Source organism: Myotis nattereri (assembly GCF_964212035.1).
Source record: "Myotis nattereri genome assembly, chromosome: 3".
NCBI lineage: Eukaryota > Metazoa > Chordata > Mammalia > Chiroptera > Vespertilionidae > Myotis > Myotis nattereri.
In genome coordinates, this window is record NC_138077.1 from 152,770,466 (window position 1) to 152,792,810 (window position 22,345).

Consider the following 22,345-nt stretch of genomic DNA (forward strand, 5'->3'; position numbering starts at 1 on the left):
TTCTTTCAGGTTCAACCCACACGGCGCTATTCCCAGAAGACTTCCTCTCCCCTATCACTTTGTGTTTAGAAAATTCACTCTCTGCCAACTGTGAGCTATTATTATATTGATAATAAAGGAGTATTTATTGGATGCTTATTACGTGTCAGCCCGTATTTTAGGTACTTTACGGGGATTCACTCCCTTCATCCCCATGACGACTCTCTGATGTAGGTGTGGCTGTTGTCCCTGCTTACAGATGAGAGAACTAAGGCACAGGGGTCTCTGCTGCCTGAGCCAGCCAGCCATGCTCTGGGCGTTCAGACCCCTGCCGAAGGCGCCAGCGGCTCTCGGTGAATAATCTCTCCTTGTTCTCCTTAACTCCTCATCTACTTTCACATCCTGAGCAAAAAAAAAAAAAATGTGTCCCCGGATTCCTCCTGCCAGCTCCATCTGTGAAGCATGTGGGCCGATGTTTGAATAAGAATGACTAAAGAGGAAAGCGGCTTTATGAACTTCAGACTGTGAACTCAAGGAAGAGAGTGAGTCAGGCCTCCACATTCCTGAAATGCCTTCAGGAGGCTCGGTGACCTCGGACAATGAGGCAGAGCGCTCTGGCGTCCTTGGGAGGCCCCCCACAAGGAAGAAGGTGAGGGCAGGCGCTCCTCACCGGTTCCTGTGTGTGCTGTGTGGGGGTGAAGGAGACCTCTTGCCAGAATGGCTCACGGTTGCCCACAGTGCCTCCTGGCTTTGCTCAGGCTGTTCCTTCTGCAGGCAATGCCTTTCCTGAAGCCTTTGTCAGCTTGTCCTCCAGGGCTCAGCGGACACACCGTCTCCTCTGACTGCTTCAGGTCTGGCTCCGCAGGACTTGCACATGCTGCTCTCACTCCCAAACTCCTGGCCCCGAGAGAAAAGTGCTTTCCACGTGTTCTGCCCAGTACACCACTAGGTACACCTTCTGAGGCTGCTAGCAGCTCCGAGGTTGAGGAGACAGTCCTGTCCTGGGAGGTGGGAGATGTGGGTTCTCGCGCCATGCAACCTCCCACACCTCACATTCCTTGTGAATGGACATGATTTGTTTCTGTCTGCCTCTCCCACAGATGGTGACCTTCGAAGTACAGGGACTTTCAACCCTGAACACCGTTCTCAGTGAGATTAATTAACATGTTTATTAAATAAGTTTAAAGAATCATGGGCAAATCTTTCTCCCTGGCTTTTACCTCTATCCAGCCCTTTCATCACCAAGTGTAACGCTATAGTTGGGTATGGTGTACATCCACTCACAAAGAGCCAGTACCCACCCACTAAGTTTTGACTTCTCGTGTGTGATTTATCGTGTATGCGTTGCAAGGCCAGAGGAACCTGAGGCTGCCTGAGCCTGAGTTCCGGCACCACAGGTGAGTCATGGAGAACTCATGGTGTTGCTTCAGGAATCCTTCCCAGACTCTTGCACAGGGAAGGAGTGAAAGGTTGTTGTACTTGGGCCCATTTTGTGGATGGGAACACTGAGAGAGCAGAATCACAGGCAAGAGAATTCTCTGAGAGCTGCATACTTTCCAAAAGGAACAGTAAGTGAAGGATGGAATGAGGACACAGAACTAACTAAGCTGTGAGTTATTGTTCTAAAGCCCAGGATGTAGATAGTCCAGTCCCCTGACTTCGTGGGGAAAGCGCCTTCAACTGTCCGCCCAACACACTAAGTAAAGCTACTGAGATTGGCACCAGCACCAATACTGAGCAAAGCCCTGCCCTAGAGTCAGAAGGTATGGGTTCTTGTCCCATCGCTGGCAGTAATGAAGTTGGTGGCCTTGGCCACGTCAAGTAACCTTTCATGTCACCTCATCTGTGACCTGAAGAAGTTGGACTGGTGAAAAGGTGAGGTGAGGTTCAATACTCCCGCCCACTTCTGCTCACCTACACAAATGTGTCTCCAGTGACCAATCTGGCAGTAGGCTAAGCCTCTACTTTTACATGTGACAGGGTTGTCACCCAGTAGTTCCACCCTCCAAGACAGAAAGCTGGGAGGGTGGGTTAATGAGGTCCATGTGGCACATATTCAATAGGCAAATGGGATTTTTAGTACCTAATGAGTTTAAAATCTGTTTGCAGGTGAAACAGGAGAGGTCCTCTTCCCCATCTCAATCTTGCTTCCATTCTTGCCCACTGGCCCTGGCCCCACCCGCCCTGCTCAGTGGTGGCCTTTCCCTCGTTCTGGCTGACCAGGGGAAGCTGCTTGAGGAAGCCCAGCTCTGCCATCCTAAGCGGAGCTGCCCTGGTTCACCTTGCTGCACCTGCCAGATGCCGTCTGCAGCCTCCCGGGTAGTTAATGATCTCCCCCTAGGCAGAAGAGCCCTTTAATAATTTACCAGAGTAGATAAAGAAAAAAGCATAGTTCTCTACTTGGAGGCCAATTAGGCTGGCAATTCAGACAGTATGGATGGAGTTAAGATGGACTTCAAGTTCAAACCAAGCTGTTTTGTGTACGACCCCTGCCTTATAGCTGTGTGTATAAAGCCTTATCAGAACCTCCATTCAGATATTTAAACATCCCAGCCCTGCTGTATGATCAGCACTTTAGGGCTCCTTCACGACTCAGGGGACTTAGCTGTATTAAACAAAGAAAACCAAAATACCCTAGGACAAAATGAGATTTAATCACTTAAGGAACTCTAGAGAAAGAAAAGTTGTTTTGCTTTTTCTGACTTCTTGGGTTCTTTATTAGAGTCTGAAAAACATTTTTTTGCAGGAAATTGTATATTTCTTTGAGTCAAAAGTTCAGACTCCGAGAGACATGTGGTGCAGCGACTTTTTAAAAAAAATGCTTTGGGGTTAGAGACCTAGGTTGAAATCTTGTGTTCAACTAATTGGGTTCTCTGAATCTCACTTTCCTCATCTTTAAAATGGGCACAATAGTTCTGTCCTTGGGATTTTTTTTTTTATAGTCATAAATATGTAAGGAACAACCTGGCACACCGTAGACAATAAATGATGCATCCTCTTCAGCATCATCAGACTAGCTCATGTCTAGAAAAATTAGAATTTTATACAGACTTGAGGGAAAAAGTCCTCGCTCTCAAAAGTATAACCATGGAATTTAATAAGGATAAACATGGTAGGCCTTGTAACATTGGTGCCTCCCAATGAACTACACCTCCCACATTGACTCGGGGTTTGATCATGTAACTTGCTTTGACCCAGGAGATATTGGAGTGAAGCACTCAGATTTACTAGGTGCTTGGCGTTGGGGATTGTCCTCTTGGCGCACTCTCTCCTAAAAGCCAGCTTTTCATCCGTAAAAGAAAAGCTCAGGTCAGACCACTGAAAGGCAGGGAGCCCCAAGAAGCCACCAGGATGAGGCCATCTTGGACATTCCAGCCCCAGCCAAGCTCCTAGCTGAGTCTACCAACAAAACTGAGACAAATAAGAAATCCTTGTTGCTTTAAGCCACCAAATTCTGGAAGCGTGTGTTTGTTGCACAAATGCCACATCCTAAATTTACATTAAGGAAAGCAAACAGTACAAGTAGAAGTGACAGATTATCCTTATAGAAGTTCATATGAAATAGACCATCAGATTTCAGTTAATTATAAGTATCAACATACTGCTAAGGAACTAAATGCAAGCTTAGCCTGCTTTTATTAAACAGATGAATTGGTTGATTGGCCATACAGTTACTAATTGCCTGCTGGTTACAGGCTTTGTGCTGGGGGTGCCGGGGGCTGGGGCTACCAAGAAATTTAAGACCCAATTCTCCCGGACTCTGTAGCCCCTTAGATTCTGAAATGTAAGTTCGTACATATGTTGAGGTCTGACAGTTCAGTGGGGAAGGTGGATAGGTGACAAAAGTCCACTTAGGTTCCTTAAGAATGCTGAACGACTTGCTGGATTTGGCACTCAGGGAACATCTAGAACACTCTGTTAACCCACCAATATCCTTTTTTTTTTTTTTTTTGAGTGACATTAACAAACTCAAGTGTATCTGGAAGCAAGCAGCAGGGAAAGGAAGGCCTGGAGACCAGATCCTGTGAGGAATAATTGTACCCACTATATACACGGGGGGCGGGGGTGGGGTCCGGGTGGAAGAGGGGGAGAAGGCAGCGAGTGCAGATGGGGATGGAGCACAAAAATTTGAGAACTTAAATATGAGAGGACTGAATTCATTCTGAGTGCCAGAAAGAGAATCATCAAGTTACTGAAAGTTTTAGGGAGATGGCTTTCAAGTTAATATTCAGAAGAATGGCTAACACTTCTGGAGCATGAACTTCAGCAAGAGGCAGAGTGGGGAGCATCCCTGTCTGTGAGAAAGGCCTGGATTACCCCTTGCCAAGGAGATGGGGAAGGGGTCCTGGCAGTAGGTGGAGCCAGGAACCCCTAAGCCTCTCCCACGATTCATCCCCAGAGTTCTGTCATTCTCATCCTGCCAGGATAATATTACGAAGTAAAACGGATGATACTCGCCTGCCAATAGTGAGTAAAGGCATTGATGACAGGAGACTGAGCCCAGAGATTAGGAAGATGAGAATCCAAGCTTCAGAGACACATAGCTGTTGCCTCTGACGCCTCTCACCACCTTGCAGGGGTCATGAGAACATGTGCTTCCCAGGGATTAGTTAGCACGCTCTGGGAGCAGAGTCGGAGGAGCAGGCCAGGCTAATAGGAGCCTGCAGATTTCACAAGCGTGTGACAGTTTAGGAAGGTTGAGGGAAGGGGACAAAGCAAGGATAAGGACGTCACCTGGCATTTCTGATTGGGTATTACAGCCCTATTCCAGAATCATCATCACGGAACCTGCTTCTCTCACCCTTTAGCTGGCAAAACTATAGGGGAGAAGGTCTTTTCAGGGGTGTGGGCCCCACTTTTTGTTAGTGGGTCTGCAGCACCAATAGCAACAGGTTCATAGGTCTGTAGGAAACAGGAGATCTGGGAGGTCAAGTTTAGGATTCCCTGGAGACAATGCAATTGTGGGCCCAGTCAAAGGGTGTCCTTCACCTTACTGTTGGGGCTCTGGGTGGGAATAAAGAGAGAAACTGCAGATTGCCCCTTACCCACAATTCCTGAGGCTCCTATGCTTTTGCACCCCTGTGCCTTTACACATGCTGTTTCTCTGTCCCAACTTCTACCCAGAAGTTGGGACAGAGATCCAACTTCCATATTCTACCCCATGTAAAACCTTCCCCAATCTCTCAGGCAGAGGCATCCTCAGACCTGCATTGCCTCATCCAGCACAGCTTACTGTGGCTAGACTATGAGGCTGGAGGCTGAGTCTTGTTTACCTCTTTATCTCCCAAAAGAGGTGGTCCAGAACCTGGGAGGTCCCTTATGCTCAAGGGCACATAGTCAAACATATGAGTGCCCTCCCTCTCCCTTCACACACGTGTGGCGTGCTCACCTATGCTCCGCTTCGTGCAGGGTACATACCTGCACTATCGCTGTGACCCATCTCTCTAAATGGAATGCAACCCTTGTCAGAAATAACTTCATTCTAAAGTAAACCAAACAAAGGAAAGTGTGGTTTCCATTTTCTCCGTCCAGAGCAGGGAAGCCCTGGCACCTGGGGGCGGGGGGTTTAGTCTAACTGGGGCCTGAACAGACCAGAAACCCTCAAGGGAGGGAGGCCAGTCGTGGCACAAACCCTTCAGGCCACTGACCCAGCACAAAGACTGCACTGTGGGGAAACTCGATCTAAGGGTGTGCCTTGCTCTACGGGAACGCGATACACAAAAAATCCAAAGTCATAAAATAGATAAATCTGGGGTGGTTATTGACTTTACAAGAGAGCTCGCCAGCAGGTTCCTCTAAATAGCCAGCTCCCACAGTCCACTTAAACTGCGATTTTATTTTCAGGAGTTTGATATTACACACCGGTTTTCAGGAGAAACATAAATAGGTCCCCGAGGAGCCTGGCGTCTCAGTGTGTCTGGCCCGCAGCTCGCTGACCAGCCCTTAAGGTGAGCGGGCCTCGAGCTGCTGTGCTGGAGGCCCTGGGGGTTGGTTAGGAGTTCCCTCCATGTCTGTTCACTGCATCTGGCTTTTCCAATGTTAGCTGGGGCAGGAAAACCCAGGCCCCATCTGCTCTGCTTGAGCGGGTTATTGATTTCTCAGCGCACTTTCCTCTAAGGCAGTGGTTCTCAGCCTTCCTAATGCCGTGACCCTTTAATACAGTTCCTCATGTTGTGGTGACCCCCAACCATAAAATTATTTTTGTTGCTACTTCATAACTGTAATTTTGCTACTGTTATGAATCGTAATGTAAATATCTGATATGCAAGATGTATTTAGGCGACTCCTGTGAAAGAGTCACTCGACCCCCAAAGGGGTCTCGACCCACAGGTTGAGAACCGCTGCTAAGGGGACCGTAGGATTTGTAGCCATGACTCAGCATACATTCATTCACTCAAGTGTGCTTACTCGGTACTTCTCTGTGCATGAACCGCATGAAGCACAGCAAAGTAGAGAAGGCTTTCAGGTGTGCTCCTGTCCTCTAGGAGCTCACAGTCTGGTTAGAGAGACAAGCCCCTCAATGTCACTGATTAGAGAAGGTACATTGTTTTACCCTTTAACAGCTCTGAAATCAGAATGCCTCTTACCGCAGATGGTATGACCTGGTGTGATTGGCTGGGTTTTTCTCAGTGGTAAGTACAATGATGGTGTATCTTACAATTGGCAGTGTCTTAGATGAAACACAGTATATCAAAGTGCTAAGTAATGATGCAATGCTTCAGGACTCGAAGTGCAATTCGATGACTAAAGGATAAAATTGGGCCCCTGTGGGAATACTCCTCATGGGTTTCTCTTTGCAGAGAATATGGGTGATAGGTTTGAAATAATGTCCCTTTTCCGCAGTCCTCTAGGGATGCCAGGCTGGAATCCTCACCCTTCCTCCATTCCGGGAGTGGGAAATGGTAGTGGCCCAGCCCCGATTCCCATCCATGCAGATCCTGAGAAAACCAGAGGATCAAGGTCGCAGCAACAGGTCTGCATGGCAGCCCTTCCAGAGTGAGGAAGTGGTGTTGGTTCTCTGACTCCCTGGTGGAAAGTCCTTGGTCATCTGTACCTTCCAGGAGCCAGGCCTGTGCTGACATGAAACAAACAGGAATATAAATGTGTGTGTGTGTGTGTGTGTGTGTGTGTGTGTGTGATAGTAGTAGTAGTAGCAGAAAAACATAAATATATGTACAGATGTGTGTCAAATGAATGAGATTCTGTTATTGAGGCCATCCATGTGATTGCTAATCTTGACTTCTTGGCCAAAATTCAGAACAATTTCTTATAATCTGTCTAATGTTATAGGGGATTTCTTGTCTTTCTTTTTTGGCTTTACCATCCCTCACCCCCAAAAGCAGTGGTTCCTGTGGCTGGCGCTGAACTGTTGCCATGTTCCCACAGCAGGCCGAGAGACCTGGTCTCTAACGTGTGAAAGCACAACGAGAATGTGCAGCTTCCAGGCAGATGACAGTGAGAGTGGCCGTGGCGGTTAATTAAGTTAGTTCTCAGGAGCCTATGTGGACTTGGAATGGTTAAGAACAGGTGCAGTGACATAATAACATGATCCAAATCCTCCAGCTCAGTTATTTATTGACGTAGCACATAAAGACGGAATTACTTTCTAATTCGTGGCCATTCAGAATGTAAACACACTTAGCTGTTTAGTTACACCTTTTCTTGACATTCACTCTGATTGTGAGTGCAATTATGATCGTTCTTTTGTGTCTGGAGGAATGGATGTGGTTTAAGGCACCAGCATGGAGCTGCCCCTGTGGCCTGTTGTTTCCATGTCACATTGCCGCAGGCTTTACCATCCTGGTCAAGAGAGCTGCATGCAGCTGGTGGTGAGCGTGAGCCTTATTCTAGAAGGCACTGGAAACCACGAAGGGGCTGGCCTCCTTGAAGAATCTGACTTGAGGCACCAACACAGGAGTGCTGGGTGGCAGTGACCAGGACACCCAGGCCACTTCTCTCTGGCTCTTTGCCTTCACTGCTGAGTCCAAGTAGTTCTTGGGGCTGTCTCAGGGGACCCCAGTGAGTCACCTGGGCTGGGTCCTGTCAGCCTGAGGTCAGCCTGTCATATTGAGGCCAGCGTGTGGGAGAAGCAGACCGTGTTGTCTCCTGGTGGGATGGTGCAGTGGCTGCACTCCACCGTTCCCAGCTCATGTCTGCTGGTGCCCAGGCTGATTCACTCGGCAGGCTAGCGGCTCTTATTGCTGTGACGATGGGGGATTTCCAATGGTAACTCCCATGGAAGGGACAAACCTTCCTCATCACCAGGGCATGTCTCCTATAGGTCCCTGCTGAGGGCTGCTTTTCCTCTTATCGACCATAGAAACCAAGATGCAAAAAGACTGTTACTACTCAGGTCTTGTCTGAGCCTGTAAGTATGCTGACTTTGATAGTATTCCCATGCCTCAAATACTTTAATGTTTTCCAATTTTAGAGGTGATTCCAAATAGCAAACTCCTATTCATCCTTCAAGACCCAGTTCAGGTGTTTTGTCCTCTGTGAAGCTGACTACCTTCCATGCTCTCATGTTTCTTGGTTCTCTGACTGAAGTTCTTGTACATACAGGTATTACTGACTCTGCCGGATGTGGCATCCTTGAGGCCAGGGACCATGTCTCATTATTTCCTTGTTTGTCGCCCATGTCTGGCTGGCCTGTGGCCTGTCAAGGGCTATATACTCAGTAAATGTAAGGTAAATAATTAAAAATATTCTATTCCTGCCAAATATTTGTTTGTTGTTCCACTCATTCACATCTAAAAGTACTTCTCCTTTGGAAGTGGTTATCGCAATGTTATTTATAAATGCCCAGGGCCTCAAAGAGGGTCAAGTGTAAAACCACCAGTTAGGATGATTTTAGCTCTAAGTAACAGCTGACTTAACAAAAATAGTTTAAAGGATAGGCGGTGCATTTTCACACCAAGCAGGAGGTCTGGGTGTCAGGTAGGCCAGTGTGGGGTGATTCGCAGCTCAGTGGTCTCTTCAGGGACCAGGGCCTTCCCACCTTCCTGGCCTGCCATCTTCCATGTGCTAGTGATGCCTGGCTCCTGGGCTCGGGAGGCAGTTCCTTCCTTAGTCTCTTATTGTCAAGGAAACCCTTTCCGAGAAGCTCCCGCTTCCCCCAGAAGATTTATCCTTCACTGTTCTTGATCGGGATTAAGTCACAACCTTAATCCTGATAAGGAAATGAGCCCCGTTGTGGTGGCTGAAGCCAGTCCTGGTGCAGTCCCTGGAGTTAGGGTGGAGATGGGGATTTTCTTTCCTGAACACATGGGAGGGTCAACAGCTGACAAAACTGGGCTCTGCTAGCAAGGAGTCAAGGAAATGAGGGGATGGCTCTTGGATGGGCATCCAATAGCGTCTGCCACGCCAAGTATTTAAATAAATTATGGCATATCAATAACAGAATGAAAGTCTATAAAAACATTAGAGTGACTGAGGGGGAGCTACATGTATCAACATTTATTGACTTTCAAAAGTATTTTTTTTTTACTCAAAAATTTGTAAGTAAATGTAAAACTCTATGTATGGTCTAATCGTTTTTGTTTATAATAATAATAACAATAATAAATGCCAGGTTAAACACACCCCAAAACCTATAAGAATAATATGCACTATGCACTTAAGAGTGACTCTGTGTATGTGCTCACATGTGCGTGAAGAGGAGGGTTTACTAGGGACCTTCATTTTTTACATTCCGTATTTCTCATATTATTGAATTTGTGTAAGTATGCTTTCCTTTTGTTAAGACAAAAAACAAAAATTAAAGAGAACACTTTAAATGGCCCAGTATCATTTTAAATGCAAGATGTCAATTAAAGGCCTGGACTCCTTTCTAAGAACACACTAGTTTGGAATATAGGAAGGACCTCCCTGGAAGTTTTGCTTATGAGCCCAGAATTTAAATCCCTATTTTTTAAGGAAAGTTTATTGATTTTTTTTAGAGAAAAAGGAAGAGAGAGGAAGAGAGAGACAGAGAAAGAGAGAGAGAGAGAGAGAGAGAGAGAGAGAGAGAGAGAGAGAGAGAGAGACACATTGATGTGAGTGGGCAACATGGATCGGCTGCCTCCTGCACGCCCCTCCTGGTGCACTGGATGATGCCCGACCATCTGAGCCACACCTGCCAGGGCAAGAAGATCCTAATTTTGACCATTGTCTGTTTGCTGGAGAAGGACATCATCCTGGCTCTGGGATGCTGATTCTCCTGTAGGAAATCCATTGTTGGAAATCTTCCCAGGAGCCACATTGACACCAAGAACCAGTCAGACCGCCCTGAAACTCCAGTGCTTTCCTTTGGCCCACAGCCTCTGTCAGGGATAAGCTCAGAGAATAACTCCTTCTGAGGCCCACTTTCTGCGCTGCCCCTATAATTACTTAGGCAAGTCCTCCATCTCTCTGGAGTTCACTGAACGCCTCTGAAAAATGAGTATGATTTATGACAGCACTTGAAGGAAGGACTTTGAGTCATTTAAGAAAAAATTCTAGAGTAAACCCTTGGCTATCTGTAGCAATTCCCCCTGGAAAAGTTCTTTGGTTGCTATAAAAATAGATGGTTAAATTCAGCACAGGTTCAGGATGCAGTATATATCTTTGATCAACTTGTCTAGGGTCTGTTGGAAAATGTGACGTGGTATTATAAATGGAATAGGTATACCTCACCAAAATACACAGACTAGACTCGTAGAAGGAAGCTGGGTGTGCTTACAGTTCCAGGACAATTGGAAACTAATGAAGTGGTCTCTATTCTTTCCTGCTTTTATAACGTGCGTTTCCATGCTTAAAATTATTTTTCTAAGCCCGGTTGTAGTAAAAATGGTGCTCTAGGCAGTGCCTTTATGTTGGGGAGAACAGGAGACTTGGTTGGAAAGTTGTAAGGAGGACAGTCTGAGAAAAGGGAAGTGTGTGGAAGGCCGCCTGCCCTGTTTATTGGAATTCTGACTTAGGGGAGACTTAGGGGAGTGTCGAAGGCAGCGCCCCTAATTATTCCTTGACCTTTCCAAACAAGTCTGTGCATGTGCAGACCTTGGGGTGTTTATTGGAATCCTTATGCTTAATCCCTGGATTCCCTTGCCTAGAGGACAATGTAAACACAAGATTACTCACCCTACTAATTGTGTCTAAAGATAAAAATTCTAATAAAAGCCTAACGAGGCAGGCAATCGAGGCTGCCTGGCTCCTTCAGCCAGGCCATCCCTTAGCCTCTCTTCCACAGTAAACAGTGTCGGAGTAATCTTTTCATCCATCGCTCAGGGGCTGCTGGTCAACCCCAGCAACTTTTAAGGGAGAGCCTGGATTTTTAAAGATCACCTCTTCCTGCCTTTCCATTCTTCCAACCACATGCACGCACACGTGTGCGCGCACACACACACACACACACACACACATGCGCGCGCACACACGCATGCGCATAAACACACATCTCTCCTCCACTGGTCTATGCTGGGGAGCTGCAAGGCACCCACGCTAAGGGAAGAAGCTGCAGCTCTGCCCCACCACAGAGCAGCTGCCATGGAGAAACCATGTCTCACTGCTGCCAGAGCTATGAAATTTTCAAAAGAATCCACAAAATTGGACTTTTTAAATCTTTCAGTTTTTAAATATTGGTCACAAGTTCCAGTTTTTATAAACCCTGTGCAGGCTGAACAAAACATGTCTGTGTATTGATCAGATCCACCTGAGCCACCAGCTTGGGACCTCTGCCCTGGGACGATGCAGAACAGACTTACTTTCTCTTCTTCATGAAGATCTGAAGCTGGTGGAAGATAGCTGTCAGACTCCTTTTGAGCTTTTCTTAGTTGGTACTCACTCATTGACAATACCCTTCAAGGAGTTTAAAATCTGGTGGAAACAGTTAAACAGCTAGTCCTAGTGTAGTGGTGTCATTGCCACAGTGAGGATTTGCATGAAGGGCCAGAGGAAGGGACACTATTGACCTGTCTTGGAGCGTGTGCAAGCAACGGACTGTGCCCTGCCATATCCCTGTTGATTTAACAAAGGTCTTTCTCTAGAGCTTTTATAAGGATGTCCCTCTACTACCCAGTCATGCAGCCATCCCTACTGGATCCCACTGGTTTTGTATGGAGCTTGGGGTCAGTGTTCAAGAGCCTTCTTGAAGTGCCCCATAAATCTGCTCCATGCAAAATAAATACTGGAGTCCTTCCCCATACACACACAAGCACAATAACAGATCTGGGGGAATCTTAGTTTTAACTAGCAAGGCTTTTGTTTTTCTCTGACTCTGCTCAAATTCATTCTATTTTAGAGTGGACATAGGTTTCTTGCCCACAAAAGGTCTACCACACAGATACTCTGATGGTTAATTTTATGTGTCAACTTGGCTAAGCTATGGCACCATTTGTTTGGTCAAAAAAATAGTCTAGATTTGCTGTGATGATATTTTAAAGATGTGATTGACATTTAAGCCAGTAGACTTTGAGTAAAGCAGGTTACCATCCATATTGTGGGTGGGCCTCATCCAATCAGTTGAAGACCTTAAGGGGGAAAAATGAGATTTCCTAAAGTAGAAGGAATCTGGCCTCAAGACTACACCATAGAACCCTGCCTAAGTTTCCAGCCACAAAGCCTAACCTGCAAATTTAACTCTTCCCTGAACTTCCAGCCTGTTGGTTTGCCCTAAGGGGTTTGGACTTGCCCATCCTCACAATCACATGAGCTAATTCCTCAAAATAAATCTCTCTTTCTCTTCTCTATAATCTCCTGCTGGTTCTATTTCCCTAGGGAACCCTAATACAGGTGCCCTTTCCATGATACTTCTGAGCCCAAAGCAAAAATACCAACTCTTTAAAACACGAATGGTCTCTAAGTCTCTAAACCCAGGTGGTGCAGGTATCTTTGGTTTCTCTTTATGGCTGAGATGAGGAAGGCATCATTGATTGTAGAAAATTTCAACTTCAGCACCACGGCTTTTGAATAGTTTCCAACCTGTTTATCTTTCCAAACAACTGAGATAACTCCCACAGGAAGACCTTTTAGATCCCAGCCTCAGGCAGTTAGATAAGCCTCTTCTGTGCCTTATTATACTTATTACAGCATATTTGGGCTATGTGGTACCAACCACTATTTCTCCCTTATACAGTAACAGGAGCTCTGGGGTTTTTGTGGGTTTTTTTGTTTTGTTTTGTTTTGTTTTTGTAAAGAGAGTAGAAGGAAGTGTGAGAAACAGAGAGAAACATCAATGTGTGAGAGAGATATCAGTTGGTTGCCTCCTGCACATACCATGACCAGGGCAGGGGATTGAGCCTGCAACTGAGGTATGTGCCCTTGACCGGAATCGAACCCGAGACCCTTCAGTACATGGGCCGACAATGCTCTAACCACTGAGGGAAACAGGCTAGGGCAGGATCTCTGTTTTTGTGCTCAGTGCATGACAACCCAGGATAAAAACTACATTTCCTAGCCTCCTTTGCAGCAAGGTGAGGCCATGTGCCGTGAGGTGAACCAGGGAAAGGGGACCATGCATGATGAACACCAAGATAGCAGGTTTGGTCCATGAATCCTTGGGGCATCACAACAGCCCAGCACTGCCTACCTGAATTTTCACATGAGAGAGAAACAAAATTCTGTGTAACTTAAGCATTGCTATTTGAGTTATCCATTACTTCCAGCTGAACCTAACCTTAGCTAACTTTGCTTACATGTATGTCTCCCCCACCACCACAAAGTAAAGGAACTATGCTTTATCAACTACTGCATAGCACCGTACCTGAAATATGATGGTGCCCACAAGTGTTTAGTGAGTAGATGTATGAATGAGAGAATGAATGAAAAGCTAAAAAACTAGAGGAAAGCCCCAGGGGGAATAGAAAGAAGACATTGTGCCAGGGAGGGGGGTGTCTTCTACTTGAGTTTCAGCTTAAGGCTACATAAATTCTGTATTAATGGGCATTTACTTTATGCCAGGGACAGTGTCGAGTGATGCTTTTATAGTGGTGAAAAAAGCAGACAAAACTTCCTGCTGTTATAGAGATGATTGTAGATGGACAGGCATAGCAAATGAACAATAAACTACCAGGTAGTGCTAAATGCCACGATGTAAATAAAACTGCTTAATGTAATGAGCTACTCTAGACTGGGTGGTGAAGGAGGGTCGCTGAGAGGGTAGCATTTATGCTGAGATCCGCCTGATAAGAAGTTTAGATCAAAGAGGAGAGCGCTGGGGGCAGAGCCACAGCTAGTGCAAAGGCCCTGAGGAGCGATTCACTTGGCTTATTTCAAAGAGGAAGAGGCAAGTGAGATTATCGAGAGTGAGGGTGAGTGGTAAGAATGAGGGAGAGTTCGGGACCTGTGTGCCAAGCAAGGAGTTGAACGTTATTCCAAAAGCAATGGGAGCCGCGGAGCCTTTAAGCCAGTGGTTCTCAACCTTCTGGCCCTTTAAATACAGTTCCTCATGTTGTGACCCAACCATAAAATTATTTTCGTTGCTACTTCATAACTGTAATGTTGCTACTGTTATGAATCGTAATGTAAATATCTGATATGCAGGATGGTCTTAGGCGACCCCTCTGAAAGGGTCATTCGACTGCCAAAGGGGTAGCGACCCACAGATTGAGAACCACTGCTTTAAGCTAAGATGGGCATGTTCTGATTTACATTTTTAAAGGATCACTCTGGCTCCTGTAAGGACAATGGAGCATCTCAGGGCAAGAACGGAACCTAGTGATATTTCAGTTATCTATGGCTGTGTAGCAATCAACAAGCAAAACTTAGGGTCTTAAAATAACCATTAGTCTGCTATCTTATGCCTCATGAATTCTGGTAAGGACTCAACTGGCAGTTCATCTCCCGTTCACAGACATCAGCTTGTGAGGCAGCTGGGGCTGGAGGATCCACTGCCAAGATGGTCTCTTCATGCATGTGTGATGCCCAGGTGCTCCCTGGCCTTTCTCTTTCTCTTTTTTTCTTTTTAAATATATTGTTATTGATTTCACAGAGGAAGGAAGAGGGAGAGAGAGATAGAAACATCAATGATGAGAGAATCATGGATCAGCCGCTTCCTGCACGCCCCCTACTGGGGATCGAGCCTGCAACCCAGGCATGTGCCCTGACTGGGAATCGAACAGTGACCTCCTGGTTCATAGGTTGACGCTCAACCACAGAGCCACACCAGCAAAGCCCTGGCCTTTCTCTTTCTTCACATGGCACCTCATCCTCTAGGGCAGTGATGGCGAACCTTTTGAGCTCAGCGTGCCAGCATTTTGAAAAACCCTAACTTAACTCTGGTGCCGTGTCACATATAGAAATTTTTTGATCTTTGCAACCATAGTAAAACAAAGATTTATATTTTTGATATTTATTTTATATATTTAAATGCCATTTAACAAAGAAAAATCAACCAAAAAAATGAGTTCGCGTGTCAGAGGTTCGCCATCACTGCTCTAGGGCCTGTCTGAGTGGTGTGGGTTTCTTAGAGAGGGCTGGTAGCAGGGGAGCTGTACTTCTTACATGGAAGCTCTTTTCAGGGAGAGAGAGAGAGAGAGAGAGAGAGAGAGAGAGAGAGAAGCTCCTAGCCCATGCTACACTGGGAACTGGCACCACACCGCAACACTTCTCAGATGCTCATTGATTCAAGCAGTCAGAGAGCCCACCCACATCCAAGAGGGTGGAGAACTAAACCCCACCTATTGATGCAACAGGGTCACATTGCAGAAAGGCATGTGGGATGGAAGACATCATTGCCACCACCTTTGGAAAATACAATATGCCACAGGTGAGGAGGCCATTTCAGTAATGCAGGCAAGAGATGATGGTGGCTTAGGTTTGGTCATAAGAAAGGTGCTGATTCAGAATATATAAGCAGAATATGTGGAAACTATAAAGCACTAACAAATGCATCTGAGTGTGTAATTTTATAAAATTACATGGGTGAGTGTTGCCCACCACCAATAAAATAAGTCACAAATAAATCTGTTCTATTCCTAGGACACATACATCATTGTCATGCTTCACAATGTGCTTTGTTTGAAGAATGAGTTATTTAGGGCAGGGACTTAGTGAGGCCCAGCTATCAGGGTTGTACAGGGAGATGAATGTATAGACCAGTGATGGTGAACCTTTTGAGCTCGGCGTGTCAGCATTTTGAAAAACCCTAACTTAACTCTGTTGCCGTGTCACATATAGAAATTTTTTGATATTTGCAACCATAGTAAAACAGAGACTTATATTTTTGATATTTATTTTATATATTTAAATGCCATTTAACAAAGAAAAATAAACCAAAAAAATGAGTTCGCATGTCACCTCTGACACGCGTGTCATAGGTTCGCCATCACTGGTATAGACCTACTGGCTGTGAGATCCAGGGATTGCCACATCCTATAACCAGAGGTGTTTTAGAGAGTAAAGAGGGCTATCGATGTTACATTTTCAAAGGCTTCATAGAGATGAGTTCCTTTGCCCACAGAAAGGCTTGAGCAGTTTCACTTCATACATTCAACTGCTTACGGAGATGAAGTTTTCAATGTGCGGGAGTCAATGCATCAAAGAGAGTATATGAAAAACAATGCTTTGAATGGCAAAAATGCTGGGGGCTATTGTTCCATTTTAAAACAGGAGAGAACGATCTAGAAACTTGCCCAGAGTCACCCAGTAAATTAATGGCAGAGCTGGTGTGAAAAGACATATCTCTGGATTCCAACCCGGGATTCTGTCCACTGCATCACCTGCCCCTCTGAGCAGAACACAGCTTTGTTCTGTACCGTGGTCCTGCTGGACCCTTGCTATTGCTCAGCTGACTTTCAAATACTGCCAGATGGCAGGAGAGGAGGTTTGTGAACAAATCAAGTCTGGTCTCCCTCAGAAAAATAACTGAAATATGCTTTGCTAATTTTGACCCAGTCACACCTCTTTGCGGAGTAGACAGCACACACATTTATGTGAAAATCTTCATGGTTTGACTACTTACCATACTTCTAAATGTCCAATTGAATATTTCTTAAAATTCACTAAATTCCTAAGACTCTGAGGTCATTTTTTAACTCTTATAGAGATGAGTTCTTACATCTCTATCCAAAAGAACAAAACAAAAAACAAACAAACAAAAAACACACACAAACAGAAACCCACCAGGGTCTTTTGGATTGGAAAGTGGGAACAGCACACCATCTTCACTGTGTGCGGAGGGGTACGTATACATTACGATGAATATGTATATGTGTAACTGCCATTTCATATGCAGATGTTTGGGTTTTTATTTTGTTTTCTCAATATTTGCAGGAGGCAGAGCTCCATGCTGGACCTAGATAAAAGTTGTATGTTCTAAATCACATAATTTCATTCTCAACTTCTTGGACTTTCTTCACTTTTTTCTATAGCCAAATAAAATAGACATAATTTGCATCCAATAGTTTTTTTTATTAATTGAGCAATCTTATTTAAATAGAAACAGTGGTTATGCAGTACTCTTAATGTATTTACTACAATAAGATTAATGACCCAAAGATCCAGTTTTCCTATGCCAGATTTTGTTTCACATTTGAGCTTATTTGGACAGATATCACCTCCCTACACACTTAAAAGATCTGTAATTTATCATTCCTTGATCTCTGTGTATGAAGTACTTTGCTAGGCACTAGTATTGGCGGAAAATAACTCAGGATTGGCCTGGGAATCTGTAAATCTTACCAATGAATTTAGATGTCTGTTCAACACGACTGCACCTCAAAAACCTCACACCTTTATTATGTTTCACATATTATATTGCACTGACAAGTTTAACTGCATCCAAGACTGAACCAGGTGGTGTTTAAATTCCCAAATACCTTACATTTGAAAGCCTCAGGCAAGAAACACTGACTACATATAGGCACAGATTATAATATTTCAGGCGAGACATTGTCAAAATCAGGAGAGTAAAGGCCTTTGCCCATAAATTTTACCAACACATTTATGTTAACCTTTACTCATTTCAGTGAGGCTTTAAAACCAGTGCTAAGGCATTGCTTTTCTGTAGGTCTTCATTAAAGCATCAAAATTAAACTATTTTGAAAAATCACCATTATAGGACCCTGGGAACTGTCCCTCTCCTCCCCTTTGAAAGCACTTTCTCTTATTGCCTAAAAATTCAAGTACTCTCTTAACCAAGTGCAGACTGAAATATTTTACTGTGCATTTGAACAGGAGCCAAGAGGGTCGATGAAAGGAAAACTTCTCTCTATAAAAGGTTTATTGTCAGCGCTTTCTAAAGATGTAGGTTCTTCTAAAACAGGCTACCAACATTTTCACAAACATTGATGCAGCCTTCTCAACCTCTCCTAGACTTATGATTCAGGTCCTTTTCTTTCAGGAAACCTCTGCAGCTAGCCTTTGACCTTCTGGATAGCCAACTCTATCAACTGCTTCTGCCTCCATCGATATAATGTACATTATAAGAAGGAAAGGGGGGTGGGGTAGCTTGGTCCTCATGCTAGTGGAAAAGTACTTGAAATTCCTTGCATTCCTCTGCATTTAGCAGCATGTTTACCTAATCACCAGCTTATTAGGATTAGCACAAGTCATTGCTTTGAGCTTATTCAATGAAAACAAACGGACTCCTATAGACTCAAAGATTTTTTTTTTCCCTCTGATCCCCATCGAGGGCGAATTTTTAAGTAGTTTTTGAAACAATATTGGTGAAATATGAAGTTATAAACAAGCCATCTTTTATAACACATTATCCAACCAGACTTAATCTTACCCAAGTGTAGATATGTACAAGCTATGGACTGCTTTCACTAAAGTTTCTCTCTCCTGAAGTGACATGCACAATAACCTGGTGATTAAAATGATAAATTACTGTACCCACCTCACAGTGACTGGGTGAGGGAGACCCCTGGGCTTTGATTTCTTATAAAAACAATGCATTATTATTTAAGTCACAAAGTTGGCTTTGGATTCCTTCTTGTGCTTCTTACAATGCCTGGTATTCAATACATGTTTTTTTATGCAGATTATTTTAAATGCAACGATCTTTCTCTACTGAAGATATAAAAGCAATCATTGTTTTATTTTTGTAGGTCATTTCCCTGTTCTATCCCAAGCACTAGAACATATCCTGGCACAAAGCAGACACTCACTAAATCCGGTTTGAATGACTGAGTGGATAAGCTAGATTGCTTCCCATGACTTTGGACAATCTCTAAAAATATGGAATGCCATACACTCAGATATTAGGTAAATATTTCTTTATTAAATGATTAATTCCATAAATAAATTCTTTTCACTGAATATAAAATTAAAATCATTTACAAATTATTCCAGTATTACATTTCCCCGCCCTCCCCGAAAGCTACATTTTGATAAATAAAAACATTCAGTTTTAAAAACACCTGATTTCTGTTTGCAGTTTAGAGTGCAGATAGCTGCCTCTCACGGACACTCACAGAGTGTCACCTTCAGGAAGGAATGGAACCCCCCTCCTGGGTACTTCTGTCAAAGGATGAAGGCTTTAACTGTCCAACTAATCTTACTATCTTACAATCGCAGAACCGAAAGGAAAGAAGCCTAGAGGAAAATACGCTTACCAAATAATTTACAAACAGAAAACAGAACGTCATCGACACCTCAAGCTCCAAAATGAAGCAGTAACATGTGCTCCAATATTATGAAGCAAAGTATTCTCCAATTGCGGCTGCATTAGAGTCCATCTGCACCAGCACACCTGGCAGTTTCAAAATACCTTAATACTACTCAAGAATGAGCAAATGCATCCCTTCTACAATGAGTCCCTTCACCCCCACCGCCCCCACCCACGCCTCCACGATTCCGGCACTCTTCTCCCGCTTCTGTCCACCCTTGTGCTGGAAACCAGGTGGCGTTTAGTCCCTAAATTTGTGAATGTCATTGAACAGCCTGTAGAAGGGAAACGCGGCCTCACTGGCGTGCGGGCAGTGGTAGTTGCACTTGCAGGACTGGATCATCATGACGTTCTTGGAGAACATCTCCCCGTCTTCACAACGGAAGCGCATCTTCACCGTCCTGGTCTGCTGGGGCGTGCAGCACCGGCCGTCCACGCAGGAACCGCAGTACTTGGGCCGGTATTTCTTCACACTTGAACATCCGGCATAAGTAAACTTGACCGGTTCCGGGGATTTCTTGGTCTTGCTGCATTTCTTGCCCTTCTGTAAGAAAGCCGAGAGAAGGAAAGTTAGGGGCAAGGGTTCTTTCTTGGAAGAGAGGCTCCCATCTCACCCAGCTGCCCAGGAACAGGTACCCACCCGCCACGCAGAAACTTACTTTCAGGCTGCTGTACATCGGCTGTCCACAAGGCCGCACCTCACAGATCCGGGTTTCTTTCACCAGGCGGCATTCAGGGTTGTCATTGGTAACTCGTGTGGAGATACCAGTTCCACAGGTCTTCGAGCACTGAGACCATGAAGTTGTTTGGACGATACATTTCTGGCCGTGGAGAGACGGGTTGTATAGGATGCGAGGGCCCTGTCCAAAAGCTAGAGAGACAAGCAAGAGGGAAGACTTCTCAGAGGCTTACTGACAACAAACAGATTCAAGTCCTCGTTTCTATAAAGCTGCACACTAGGAACGTATTTCAGTCCCAGGCCTGAGGGGCTCAGCTTTAACTTACCAGGGAGCCGCTTCAGGAAGCCACCTTTTCCAAATGCAATTAACTCGTTGTTTCTCGTTAACTCCACCTCGGAGGCATCGAATGTGGGCCCCTTGCCCAGGAGGTCGTCCCTGTCCTCCATGGCGTCCTTGGCACCATCCTCGTCACAGATCCACTCCTCACAGCACTGCCCGTTAACTTTGACCAGTCGGGGGTTGGGACAGCCCAAGTTGGGGAGAGAAAGTTCTTGGGGACACAGAGGAATGCAGCCCACGGCGCCGTCGATACATGTGCACTGATGTTTACAGTTGGGCTGGAAACTTTCCCCATTCTGGTAGATTCTGGAGTTATATTCGCAGGGTCTGCCCTCTGACTGAGCTGCAAAGAGCACCAAAAGAGAAAGGGAGAAGAGGATCAAGTTAAGAGTCCGAACCACGGCCTGAAACTCATACATATTTCTGCTGTTAAATTCAATTTATGGTAAAGTTCCCTACAATTCCCCAGAGACTGCAGACCAGAACAATAAGTTAGTCAGGAATCACTTTTCCGTATGCGCTTTTCGTTGGGCCCAGACACACTGAATTGCATTCCAGACTGCTGAAATCATGTGCCTTTCTGCCAAGCTACCAACAACAAAGCATCACCATACATGGTCTCAAAATTACTAAACTTCTGGACTACGGGGACTATTATTTTTTTAAAGGGGCCAAACCACAAGCATCTTACCTCTGCAGATCCCCTTCAGAGCGGTGGAGCTGGCGCCGAAGTTGCATTCCAGCCCCTTGGTGTGGTCGCAGGGCTGCATTTTGCTGCAGTCCTCGTTGAGCTGCTTGGCGCAGACCTTGCAGCAGCCACAGCCGTCCCGGACCAGCCCGACTCCCGGGGCGCACTTGGGCGCCTCCAGGGGGCAGTCGCAGGCGGCGGGGCAGGAGAGCGCCTGGAGGGGGGAGAAGACTCGCGTGAGACCCGGCGCGGTGAGCAGGAGGGGCGCCCAGGGAAGGGACGGGGGTCTCCGATCCGGTCAGCCGGCCGGGTCAGCCCGGGCAGGGCTGCGTCGGCCAGGAGGCCCCAGACACCTCTTTAAGAGGAAACTTAAAGAAAGAGGTACCCGAAACGTCCCCGAACTTTTTTCGTTTAGTTTTTCTGTGCCGTGGGCAGCCTGGGGAGAGGACGAGGGGCTGTGAGAGCGGACAGGGGAGCCGAGGCGGCAGAACTCACCAGCCGGGCAAGCTGGAGGAGGGTGACGGCGGTGAAGAGCGTCCTGGCCGTGCGGGAGCTCATGGTGGCGCGCAGGAGTCCCGGCGAGCGCGGAAGCAAAGACGCCAACACACCGGTGCGCAGCGGCGGACCGCGGCGGGGTCGGGCGGCGCGGAGGCGAGGGCCGGGCGGCGGGAGGCTGCGGGCGTCCTTCGGTCGAGGTCCTTCCCGAGGCGGAGCGGGGGGCGCGGGTGATGCTCGAGGTCGCTCTCGCTCGCGGTCTGTCCCAGCGCGCAGAGCCCGCCTTTTATATGGGCCGGCGGCGGCGCCGCGTGTTGCAGTGACGTCGGCTCTGTCTGTGCCTTCCAGAATTCTCAAACATCTCAGGAATGCTCGCTGGCGCGGGCTGCTGCCAAGCGCCTCCCCTGGCTCCGTTGCACCTTTTTTTTTTTTTTTTTTTTTTGGTCCGGGACCCAAGAAAACAATCTTCCGTTTTTCCACTTTAAATAACGACTTGTATAGGGGAGGGCTCTTTTGGGCGTGATGATGGTGGAAGGATGGGGGTTGGGGGTTGGGGGTGGGAAGGGGGGGGGGGGAGAGTTCAGAACTTTGTCTGGACTG

General features: G+C 46.0%; 1 protein-coding gene across 1 annotated transcript; it reads right to left on the minus strand.

Moving 5' to 3' along the window:
• Positions 1 to 19,137: 19,137 nt before the first annotated feature.
• On the minus strand, positions 19,138 to 22,004 carry CCN1 (cellular communication network factor 1). Its single transcript, XM_081086410.1, has 5 exons — positions 21,746 to 22,004; positions 21,254 to 21,464; positions 20,549 to 20,905; positions 20,203 to 20,414; positions 19,138 to 20,087 (listed from the first exon to the last, which is right to left on the minus strand). The coding sequence occupies exons 1-5, from the start codon at positions 21,806 to 21,808 to the stop codon at positions 19,785 to 19,787; spliced, it is 1,146 nt and encodes a 381-aa protein (XP_080942536.1). The 5' UTR covers positions 21,809 to 22,004; the 3' UTR covers positions 19,138 to 19,784.
• Between the last annotated feature and the right edge of the window lie 341 nt (positions 22,005 to 22,345).